The sequence below is a fragment of the Herpailurus yagouaroundi genome, unplaced genomic scaffold (genome assembly GCF_014898765.1).
Source record: "Herpailurus yagouaroundi ecotype Mexico unplaced genomic scaffold, PumYag 206, whole genome shotgun sequence".
NCBI lineage: Eukaryota > Metazoa > Chordata > Mammalia > Carnivora > Felidae > Herpailurus > Herpailurus yagouaroundi.
This window is the reverse complement of record NW_024412437.1, coordinates 4,742,775-4,754,850: the sequence shown is the minus strand read 5'-3', so window position 1 is coordinate 4,754,850 and position 12,076 is coordinate 4,742,775. Positions and strand designations below refer to the sequence as shown.

The 12,076-nt window shown below is 53.3% G+C and overlaps 1 protein-coding gene across 1 annotated transcript in view; it reads left to right on the top strand.

Annotated features, from left to right (window-relative positions):
• Positions 1-8,386, top strand: part of FAM20A (FAM20A golgi associated secretory pathway pseudokinase) — a 14,080-nt gene extending 5,694 nt beyond the window's left edge. Inside the window, exons 4-10 of the mRNA XM_040452203.1 lie at positions 2,609-2,701; positions 3,471-3,586; positions 4,263-4,443; positions 5,425-5,534; positions 5,927-6,008; positions 6,477-6,536; positions 7,755-8,386. Coding sequence (XP_040308137.1) covers positions 2,609-2,701; positions 3,471-3,586; positions 4,263-4,443; positions 5,425-5,534; positions 5,927-6,008; positions 6,477-6,536; positions 7,755-8,019 — 907 coding nt within the window. The 3' untranslated portion in view covers positions 8,020-8,386. The remainder of the gene's footprint in view (positions 1-2,608; positions 2,702-3,470; positions 3,587-4,262; positions 4,444-5,424; positions 5,535-5,926; positions 6,009-6,476; positions 6,537-7,754) is intronic.
• Positions 8,387-12,076: the final 3,690 nt, after the last annotated feature.

Sequence of the window (12,076 nt, the reverse complement as noted above, 5' to 3'; positions counted from 1 at the left end):
CTTAACGTTTATTTATTTTTGAGACGGAGAGAGACAGAGCATGAACGGGGGAGGGGCAGAGAGAGAGGGAGACACAAGAATCTGAAACAGGCTCCAGGCTCTGAGCTGTCACCCCAGAGCCCGACGCGGGGCTCGAACTCCCGGACCGTGAGATCGTGACCTGGTTGAAGTCGGACGCTTAACCGACTGCGCCACCCAGGCGCCCCTGGCTGTGAGCTTTTAAAACAAAAGCTAATATAGAGCGGATGAGGAGGTTCACTGTGACTTTTTATACGTGGGGACGAAAACCACTCACACGGGCCACGTCTTCCTGCAGGAAAGAACAGGAAGTACTTGCCTGCCCCGTCACTTAACAAACAAAATACAAAGACTGTTCAAACGAACAGGGTTATCTCTCTGAGCGTAACGCAAAAGTTTCCAACATTGTGTCTATTCTTACACCGTATCGCAAAGTGCAACTGTGCATCTGTACGCAATTTAGTCCAAACCCAAACAGCATCGTTTAAAAATGTTTTCCTTGGAAAAGCATGCGTTTATTTCTACATGTAACTTACAGTAAAAAAAAAAAAAATCGTCCCTTCTTAAAAACGTCTTCAGGGGCACCTGGGTGGCGCAGTCGGTTAAGCGTCTGACTTCAGCCAGGTCACGATCTCGCGGTCCGTGAGTTCGAGCCCCACGTCAGGCTCTGGGCTGATGGCTCGGAGCCTGGAGCCTGTTTCCGATTCTGTGTCTCCCTCTCTGCCCCTCCCCCATTCATGCTCTGTCTCTCTCTGTCCCAAAAATAAATAAACGTTGAAAAAAAAAAATTAAAAAAAAAAAAGTCTTCAGATGATTTCAATTCTGACCATAATTCAAGATTATATTTTTCACGTGATATATGCAATATATATACTGAGAAATACGTCAGCGCTTGCCGAAGCCTGAGAAGCACCCAGGTAAAAATGATTTTCAAGTTTAAAATCACATCTAGATATGCCTTACAAAAACAGGGAAAAGATGCTTTAGAAAATTCTAGAAAGGGCCGGAAGATTGTGTAATCTTAGGGATGGATGCCTGGATGTATTCTTCTGGATATTCTTCAGGAATTAAAATTTGGAGACTGGGACACACGGACGGTCCTTGCTGCCCAGACATCCAGAGGCGACGCTGGTGAGGAGATGCGGGGCAGGCCTGGGCACCGAGGCCGGTCCACTAAATGTGGCTGCGCCCTTTTTAAATAGAATCCCTGCTTCTGGGCAGCGTCTCGCTGTGGTTTCTAGGACTTGTGTTTCTTGGCAAAGCGCACGTCACTATTTCAATTGCTGGGGCTGTGTGTTTACAGCTTTCTGCAACACTGTGCTTATTTACCCGTGGATGGCCTCTGCAGCTCTCTCGCGGTCCCACACGATGGGTGACACGATTGCTCAAAGGTCTTCGTCCTGTATCTTAGCGTCGAGGCAGGTCACCCAGGCTGCCCGTGATGACCGCGAGGCACCTTCCTGAACACACACGCCAGCCGGCCCATCACACCCAGGCAGGCTGTCGCTTTTCAGGAATCCGTTAGAAATTTTAAAATGTACATAAATCAATTTCCTCTGCACCAGCCTCCCTCGAGCCTCTGGCTGGGCTCACTCTCAGGACCCAACTGAGGTTTCTCTGAGGAGACAGGCTCGATTACTCACCCCTGTCACCCTAAGACCTGAACCCTCTCTGTTCTTCAATATCAGTTGTACTAAACTATAATATAATAACCCGGGGCGCCTGGGTGGCTCAGTCGGTTGAGCGGCCAACTTCGGCTCAGGTCATGATCTCGCGGTCTGTGAGTTCGAGCCCCGCGTCGGGCTCTGTGCTGACAGCTCAAAGCCTGGAGCCTGTTTTGGATTCTGTGTCTCCTTCTCTCTGCCCCTCCCCCATTCATGCTCTGTCTCTCTCTGTCTCAAAAATAAATAAACGTTAAAAAAAATTTAAAAAAAATATAATAACCCTAGGGCACTGTTCCTGTTATACCGCCCCGCCTGCTCGTCTACCCCTAACCCTTGACACCTGGGTTTGTGCCAGCCGCTTGTTCTCTTCTGTGTACACCTGCTGAAGGATGTCTGTCTTTCTTCCGGACCCAACTACTTTTTAAAAAAAATTTTTTTTAATTTATTTATTTTTGAGAGAGAGAGAGTGCACAGGTGCAAGTTGGGGAGGGGCAGAGAGAGAGGGAGACACAGAACCCGAAGCAGGCTCCAGGCTCCGAGCCATCAGCACAGAGCCCGATGCGGGGCTCAAACCCACAAACCGGGAGATCATGACCTGAGCCGAAGTCGGACGCTTCACCGACTAGGCCACCCAGGCACCCCTGGACTCAACTACTTTTTCAAAGAATCAGCCGCTGTCTCCAAAGTTGCTCAAACAGGAGACCTGGTAGGGGGAGTGCCTGCCGGACAAGCTCCGGGGAGAATCCTGCAGGTCTGCCCCCGGCCCAGGGAGCCGCAGGCCGACCGTGGTGTCCCGCTCCGTCATGCACACGGACCTTAAAAGCATGAAAGCATGTTTCCCCTTCCCTGCGATCACGCTTCTCAGCTCTCTTCTCAGGCTCCCGCTGAAGTCTGAGTCCAGGGCGTGACTCCTCCCTTCCTTCCAGACAGCAGCGACATGAAGAGACACCCGCCGACTTCTTCTATTTCATCGACTTCCAGAGACACAACGCTGAGATTGCAGCTTTCCACCTGGACAGGTAGGGCCGGGCCCCGGGGACGTGGCGTGGACTTGGAGGGCTGACCGCCAGAGAGGGGCGCTGGGCAGACCCCCAGGTGGGAAGCCCCTGGCATTTCTTCCTTCTGGCATTCGTGAACCTCAGTGTTGCCCTTGAACCCAACGCGTTTCCTCACTCAGCCCCACCACTGAAAAACACAAGGTTTCTAAGGTAATGAGAAGAATGACCTAGAGAGAAAACTAACCCTGCCAGGAGGCTCAGGCTGCCACCTTGGAGCTGACCTTGCCCTTTGCTCTAGTTTCCTGCTCTGGAGACGGGGAAAAGGCATCCACCCCCATGTACCCCAGGAGTCTTAAAGTGAAACGATGTTAAAAGGTGAAAGCGCGGTCCTAAACTTCCTCCCCTCCTATTTGCCCGGCATTGCTACTCAAGGCGTGTTCTGTGGACTGGCCGCCGGGGGGCACCACCCGGGAGCTTTTCACAAATGCCGAATCTCGGGCTCCCCCCTGGACCCACTGAGAGCCTGCAAGTGAGCGAGATGCCAGGTGACTCGTTACGTACATGGAATTACGAGAAGCTCTGACCTAGGACACGGCCTGCGTTGTGCGGAGGCTTGCCCAGGAGGCCTGCCGGAATTGGGATTCCTTTTCCACTCCGTCCGATACGGGTTTGCCCTGGGCACGGTCAGCTCAGTAGCGCAGAGCGCCCTCGGCTGGCCGTGGTCGGGAATGGCAGTCGACGTCCAACGGGCCACCACCGCCCTCCCTGAGCAAGGCTTTGTCTCTTTCAGGATTCTGGACTTCCGACGAGTGCCACCCACAGTGGGGAGGCTAGTCAATGTCACCAAGGAAATCCTAGAGGTCACCAAGAATGAAATCCTGCAGAGTGTTTTCTTCGTCTCTCCAGGTGGAGTACTGGCCGGAGCAGGGTTTGCCACCGGGATGGGTATATGCTGCCCCCGGACGCTCCCCCGCTGGTGCCCCCCGAGCATCATGCGTGTGAGATGCCAAGCAGGCTGTGTGGGCGTGAGCTACAGCGCCAGCCTCCCCGGCATCAGATGTTACCCATGCAAACAAAGAACATTCTAATCACACGGATGGCATGCCGGGAGGCGGGGTCCCACGCTTCCTCTGTCCTGAGACATTTGAAAATTGGTACCCAGCATCCCCAGTCTAAAAGCATTCACGGGGCGCCTGGGAGGCTCAGTCGGTTAAGCGTCCGACTGTTGGGTTCCGGCTCAGCTCACGGTCTCGTGCTTTGTGGGTTCAGGCCCTGCCTCAGGCTCCGAGCTGACAGCATGGAGTCTGCTTGGGATTCTCTCTCTCTCCCCGTCTCTCTTTCTCTCTCTCTCTCTCTCTCTCTGCCCCTCCCCCGCTGGCTCTGTCTCTCAAAATAAATAAATTGAAAAAAAAAGCATTCACAAGCCCTGACATCTGGAAATGCAATATTTTCTTCTGCCTCTTCCCAAGCTGTGAGTTCAGGGTTTCCCTTCCCTCCTAGAGGATTTGGGAGGGGGGGGGGGGGCGCTGGAAAATGGCCTTGCCCCCTTCTCTTAGTCCTCTCTCTCCTCCGCACCCTCCAGCCAGCAACGTGTGCTTCTTTGCCAAGTGCCCATACATGTGCAAGACTGAATACGCCGTCTGCGGTAACCCGCACCTGCTGGAGGGCTCCCTCTCCGCCTTCCTGCCGTCCCTCAACCTGGCCCCCAGGCTGTCTGTGCCCAACCCCTGGATCCGCTCCTACTCGCTGGCAGGAAAAGAGGAGTGAGTTGGCCCCCTGGCCACAGTGCCCTGCCCCCGGCCCTCCAGGCTTGTCCCTGACAGTGGCTACAGTCCCTGTCCCAAGGCCTGGCGGCTAGCCTGGCTTTTGGACCCCAGAAGCTGCCCCCGACCATTTGCCTGACATGGATTCTGGAACCAGCTGTGCCTCGTCTCCCCCTTTCGCTCATGGATTCAGTTACAAAGAGCCTACTGTGTACCCAGTACTGGGTGCCAGGGGGTACGGAAACCAAAGACCCAGGCTCTCCCCTCGGGAGGCTCCCAGCCTAGTGGGGTGGTCAGACAAGAAGCCTGAGTATGAAAACACGGTGCTACAGCTGCTCGTCATACACACGAGCCCATGAGGAGCCCATGGGAGGGACGCCTGCTTCTCTCTGGCTGCTCCCCCAGGGCCAAGCCCACAGCAGGCGCTCAGTTTCTAGCAGGTGATGGAATGCATAGGTTCATCCGTCCAGCCACTGCTGAGAAGTGAGTGGAGAAGGGTTTCTGGAGGACAGGACAGATCCTCGGGGACTCATGAAGGCAGGGTCAGAGCCCAGCAGATGGACAGGGACAAGAGGGCATTCTAGCAGAGGAGCATAGGAAAGGGAGAGGTGACAGAGAATTGGGGGGCCTGGCAGGGGGGCTCCGAATGGTTCAGGGCCAGGGTCCAGGAGGCTCGGTGACAGGAGCTGCAGGCTCTGGCGCGCGGTATCCCAGCCAGGAGTATAGCGCCCAGCAGAGTGGATGCTCAGGACCCAGAACCTTCTTCGCCCCACGTGGGGTCTGCAGCCCCCCTCCCACCACATGTCTTTGCCCGGGGGCCTCCTGTGTCCCCAGCTACCACCCGCATGCCCAGGACCTGCCGGCAGCCCAGGGTGGGATCGGGGAGGCAGGGATCGGAGGGGGCGAGGGGAGGTGTGAGAAGGACCCCCAACACCTTGCCATCTTGGCTCTTCCAGCCCCAGGACTTCTTCTCCCCCTCAGGTGGGAGGTCAATCCATTGTACTGCGACACGGTGAAACAGATCTACCCATACAACAGCAGCCGCCGTCTCCTCAACATCATCGACATGGCCATCTTCGACTTCTTGATAGGTAGGTCCCCGGGCTCGGGCCCTGGGGCGCAGCGGCCCCCCCAACCCCGCCCCCGCTCTTGGGCTGGGATTTGCCGTGACCTTGGGCGGAAGAGAGTTGCAGCCTGGAGCGCGAGGACTGAGTGAACTGGGGAGCGGCCCAGGTCCCAGACGACAGAAGTTCCCACGCTCCCCTCTTCAGAGAGGACGTCACTCGGGAGGCAGGCACGCGGTGTGAAAACGGCCCACCGGAGGGCTTGCTTGCCTGGGTTGGCTCCCTTCTCCCTCTGCGGCTCCACTCAGGACCCCAGGGAAACAGCCTGTGGCCCTGGGTTCCGAGTCCAGCCTCAGCCGGTGACAGGCCTCCGTGCCCGGGAGAGCTCAGAGGTCCGCAGCGTCTGCCCTCCTTCACAGGGAACATGGACCGTCACCATTACGAGATGTTCACCAAATTTGGGGATGACGGGTTCCTTATTCACCTTGACAACGCCAGAGGGTAAGTGGGCCGAGGCCGTGGCCCTGGTGCGGCTGCCCGGGGCAAACGGGAGGCCCTTCCCCGTCCCGTTTCCGGCCGCCTTGCCCCACTCCTTCCACTTCCTTTTCCTCTTCCTCTTTGCTAAGTGACGCTAGAGTCCCCTCCTACCTGGGAGCGTTAGTGAAACAGACTCACGTTTTCCGTATTTTTTTTTTTTTTTTTACCGTGTGGTTCAGTCTTGGAGGCAGAACACACGGTTCATCCTCAGTGCCTGGTCCCCTGTAGTCAGGGAATGAATGAACGAATGAACGAATGAATGCACATCTTTGGACAGAGGCTTCTGTGAGCTGATTGAGGAGGGGGCTGGAGAGGAAGCCACACGATCCCCGGCGTCTTACCCCAGGGCTGTGAGTCAAAACAAGGATGAGGTAGAGGAGAGAGGCAACCATTAAGAAGGAGGCCACCCTGAAAGCCCGTGTCCCCTTCCAGGTTTGGACGACACTCCCAGGACGAACTCTCCATCCTGTCACCGCTGTCCCAGTGTTGCAGGTAAGCTTTCAGCTCCGGGGCAGGTCGCGATCGCGACTCTTCACGCTCTGAAGGTCTCAAGGGTGCGCTAGGACGCCGGTGGAAAGGATGAAGGGAACGACCTTCTTTCTGGTACAGCCACAGAACCGTCCCCAGCAACGGCCTCTTTCACCTTTCAGCATAGGATGACTGAGGACCTCAAGGCTTGCAAACCCTCCGGTTGCCAACTTGAATCTTTAACCCACTCAGAGATCTCACTCTTGCAAAGCCTGGGTCGTCAACGGGACTAATCACATCTCTGCTTCGCTCAGCACTCACAGAAGCTCAGATTACTACCTGCTCACAGGTCTAAGATCCTGATGGAAATCCCATAAACTCGGGGCGGCCGGCTGGCTCAGTTGGTAGAACACACGACTCTTGATCTCAGATCAGGTTGGGGGTTCGAGCCCCACATTGGGTGTAGAGAGTACTTAAAAATAAAATCTTAAAAAAAAAAAAAAAAAAAAAGTCCCATAAACTCACGTCAGGTTGAAAGGAGGTAGTTAGACTTTGTGCGGCCGCCATTCTCTAGAGAATGTCTAACCCGCCTCCACACCTCTCCGGGGCTCAGGTCAGGCTCGTGAAATGGCCCACCTGCTCAGGTGCGGTATCCAGATCTAACTAGAAATCCCGAGACGCGCGCCTAGCAAAACCACCTTTCACCTCCAGCTGGGAAACTCAGAGCGAAGCATGGTCTTTATCTGCTTCCTAGCTTCATTTAAGCGTGCCTCCCTCCATCCCTCCCTGTCCTCCTCAGGCCAGGCAGTGGCTGTTGAGAAAGCCAGTCGGACAATTAAGCCGCTTACACATCTGAGTGCAGGTCGGATCCCCACATACGCAGAAACCAAATTCCTAAAGCCCGGATTGGTTCCACCCCATCGCCATCCCTCCAAGAAGCTGACACAGAGAAATCGTATAAAGTTGGCAAGGAACAACCTGGAGGCTGGCTTTGGAGATGGCAAACGTCCTCGTCATGTCACCTGCCAGAAGTTTCTCTCGTTGGCTTTAAATCTCCTTGAGATGCCATTCAATGCGGCTTATTTCCTTTTCCCTGGTTTTCGTGAAAATGGGCTCAAAATGACCCCGGGGAAGGCGGCTCCCAGGACATCGGCTACAACAGCTGCTTGCGGGGAACCGAGTTCAGGCAGGCTTTTCCCTTTGCATTTACTTAACTTGCCTCCTCTGACTTTGTCCTTCCAGGATAAAAAAGAAAACGCTTTCGCACCTGCAGCTGCTGGCCCAAGGCGACTACAGACTCAGTGACGTGATGCGGGAGTCTTTGCTAGAAGACGAGCTCAGCCCCGTCCTCACGGAGCCCCACCTGCTGGCCCTGGACCGGAGACTCCAAATCATCCTACAGACGGTGAAGGGGTGTGTGGAGGCCCACGGAGAGCAGAGCGTCATAGCCAGTGACCCCGCAGGAGAGTCGGCCCCGGACTCTGGCCGGGCTAACCCGACAAGCTAGGGGCCGGGTGAAGCCGCGTGTCAGGGACGACGCCTGCGGCCGGCGGTGGACTCGGGTGCGGACCTCGGCTTCCCCGCACCCCCGTCGAGGGGGGAGGCGCTGGGTCAGGAAGTCCTGGGGCACCAGGATGATTCTACAGGAGCAAGACCCGAAGGAGAGGGATCCGCCGAACTTCCTCGGTGCACTGCTTCTCTAGGGCACCTCCTTGGCTCCCTCTTTCCCAGAAGGCACTGCTTCATCAAGGCCACAGACCAGCTCCTGAACCCACCAGGGGAATCTGGACAGGAGTCGGGCTTGGAAGGCCGGGAAGCCTTGTCCCCGGGAAAAGGGTAGAACAAATAAAATAAAAGGACACCAGTGGCACCTAGCTGACCTCCAGATCCTTAGAATATCTATGAGGATAATTTCTGATCCAGATAAAATACCTGGCATCTCACAAGCAGACAAAAAAACAAAAAAAAAAACAAAAAAATCTAAAAATGGTAGCTCTCCAACCGGTTCAAAGTAGACCTAACCCTTTCTATTTATGTCCCAGTCACTGTGGCCCACGTGATAGAATAATCCCTGGCTGGCTGGTCCAAAAGTAGTTTCTCCAACGTTATTACGAGAGGTAGAAAGAACATAGGAATTTGCTCAGAATATCTGAAAGGGGATGTGTTCAATCTGAAGAGTATTTAAATCTCAAGTGAAAGGACGTCAGGTATGTCAAAATTAGCGTCCGGCAACAACAGAAGGAACTTCAGTGAAGGGAAAAGCAGGGCCGTCCCGAAGGGGAAACGGGACCGGAATGGGCAAGGCACGTGCGTGAGCCTGTACTCCGGCAGGAGAAAAGCCAGGGCCCACCCCTCCCCCACAATCCTCTTTTCCAGAAGATCCCAGAACCTGTCACCCTCCTGGTCCCCGAGAGTCAGGGGGCTCTCTGGACAGGTCTGACGCTCTGGACGCCCCTCCCCAGCTGCTTTATCCAAAAAGGACTAAATTGAGTTGACTTTCGAAGCCTCCCTTAGAAGTTGAGTAGATAGGGGTCGCGTCCCCTCAGCTTTCTCCCTACTGACTCGCCCACATTGGAGAGGCCTGTCACCGGAGGCTCTGTCTCACGTGCCCTAAGTCAGGTCTGAAAACCCAAATGACAGGAACGTGGTCCTCCTGTGGGAGTGATCAGTCAGTCCACAAGTAAAAATGGCTGCCTTGTCACATCAACTTCTCTGAGGCCAGAGATTCCAATTCTAGAAATGTGAGGGGGGGTGGGAGGGCCTGGGGAGGGGGGAGGGGGACTTGAAAGCTGTCAGTGAAGCAGGTCCCAGGTCAGGAACCGGAAAGGTCACCCAAGCCCTCCTCACTGGACAGTGACACGGGTCTTTCTGACCCAGCTGGTCCCCGTAAACCTGGGTCTCTGTGACATTCGCTGAGCTTGGGTTAGGAGAGTCAACAAACAGGTTTCTGAGACTCAGAAACTCAGTAACTCAGACACAGGGGGGACAGAGACTCAGAAACTCAGACACAGGGGGAACCCCTGACCCTCCAATGTATACAGGAAAAAATGGTCTCAGAGAGATTAACTCAAATCACACCAGTGAATGATTTAAACCAACTCCCGGGTGTTCTTCCCACTGTGACACAGAAACCCAACGGTATGTCAGTCTGTGAAGTTGTGTTTGTTTCCGGAGAAAATGAACCCTTTCGTAGAACTTTCACCCCAGAGACTTCCATCACGGTAGGGCTCTACTACTGCTCAGGGTTTCCCACTTGATGGAGATGGACTGTCTCCTACTTCAACACGGGGTTTCCTTTGGGCAGAGGGACCAGGTCACCGCACACAGGATGGCAGAAAAAAATATGCAGGCAAAGATGTTCCAAGAATAGCACAGAACAGTCTGGGATGTCGAGCTGCAGAGCCTGCGGAAGGCAAGCCACAGCCCCATGTCAAACCCAGCCACGTTGAGGACAGTGCGCTGGTGTTGAGAATGGCCTGTGATAAATTTTGGTGCATTTTACAAACTAAGAGTAACAGCAATCAGTTTGACTCCAATACGTAGGGTACGGAGAGATCTAATTATTTGCTTCAACGCTCCATTATTTTTTCACTGACGCGGAGGACAAGACTGCATCAATGTCAAAAATACCAGAAAGCAAAAAGTCTCCTCTCTTACGATGGTCAGGTTCTTCCAACACGTCCATTCTGGGCCACTGTTCCACTTCCCCTAACACAAAAATTCTCCCCTCTCTTTGTAAAAACTTTTCACACTACTATGGACAACGAACTGAAAAGTGAAAGGACACTGTACACGAATTGGGAGAGGAAGGGGTTGGAAGGAATTTGTTTGAGCCTGCGCAAAAGCCGGGAGGACAACCGGAGCTCGAAGACCGGACAAAGTGCAGTGGGTTCTCTTACTCGTGGTAGTTTTAAGGTCCATAAAGTCTCCGCAGACGCCGAATTGGTGGAGACTGAATCATCCGCTCCTAGAGGACACACAGGGGGTAGATTCCCAGGAGCCTCTAGTGGCAACACTTTTGTAAACAACTCAATACATAATCTTGACTCGTGTGTTGAAGACACCATCCTGTGCGTTGTCGGTTTACAACACCGAACTTGTGGCCAACAGCACTGCAACTCATGCCCGAAAGAAGCGGCTTAATACGCTTCCTTTCCCCACCAGACACACATCACGGCTTTCCCGCCCTCAGGAACACTAGTTAGCACTTCAGCACTACACTTGGGGGCCATTTCAAATGGTGCGGTCACCAACAGAAAGCGCAAAACTGCAAGAGTAGCACTAAACAGACCGTGAAACAGACATGTGATGACAGTGTGAGAGCCGAAACCGGAAGGCAGAGCATCCCTTTGTTCAAGCTCAGCTGGGCACCCGCATGTTGGGAGAATCAAAGTCTTTGCCCCTCCGCCCATGTCCCCGAATGACAGGGAAGGTGCTCCGTGTACCGACTTGGGTGGGTGGGGGGGGTGTCACAAATTTTAGCCGGTAGGCAAATCTGCAGAATTCACAAATACACCACCACGAATATACAAGGACCAACTGTGTAACTCATTTGAGATTAACCAAGATGATAAAAAAAAAAAAAAAAAAGCTCTCCATCTAGTGGCGACTTGGAGAATCACAGAGCTACTCAAGCTAAATTGGCAGAACTTGGCACAAAACGAGAAAGATTACACTCGCTAGTGGTTTGGGTTTTAGGTTGACCCGGGATGAAGTCACAGCTCTGAACTTACGTTAACAAATTTAAACTTTAAATGTACACAATAATACCGATCTCTATGTGAAAGTTACACAGGGTAAGAAGGGAGAGGTTTAAGATTTTCCCTTTTTACTGGTAGTGGTTAGGATAGCTCACTTTAGGGGGGGCATTAAATGGCGATGTGGCCTTTGCATTTCGGTGCTGTTTTAGCCGTCTAGAAACACAGTGCCGGGGCCTAACAAAAATACAAGAAAGGATTCCGTTATTAATCCATGACCAGCGATAAAGCAGGATTAAGAAAATGATCATCTGGGGAAGCCTGGGTGGCTCAGTCAGTTGAGCGTCCGACTTCGGCTCAGGTCATGATCTCACGGCTCGTGGGTTCGAGCCCCACATCAGGCTCTGGGCTGACAGCTCAGAGCCTGGAGTCTGTTTCAGATTCTGTGTCTCCCTCTCTCTGCCCCTCCCCCACTCACACTCTGTCTCCGTCTCAAAAACAAATAAACATTTAAAAAATTTTTTTAAAGAAAATGATCATCATGCTCCTCCAATTCTAAAATGTCAGCATCTAAGTCAGCAAAAGACAAAAGACAATTCCACACGAGCCAGTGTTCTAGAAGAATGAGAACAGAATCAGCGCAGTCAATCCAAGGAAGTTCTCTTCAGTTCTTTTCTGTGGTGACTCTACATGCTCCGCCTCCAGGGGGCTGAGGGAAGGGGCTACTAAATCAGGACAAAGTGTGCATGTACAAAGCGGCACAAATTAAAGAATGTTCGGGAATATGACACATCTTCACTGGATGTGAAGACATTAATACCAATAAACTAATGAGTACAACTGAATCGTCTCAGAAACCTGAGGAGT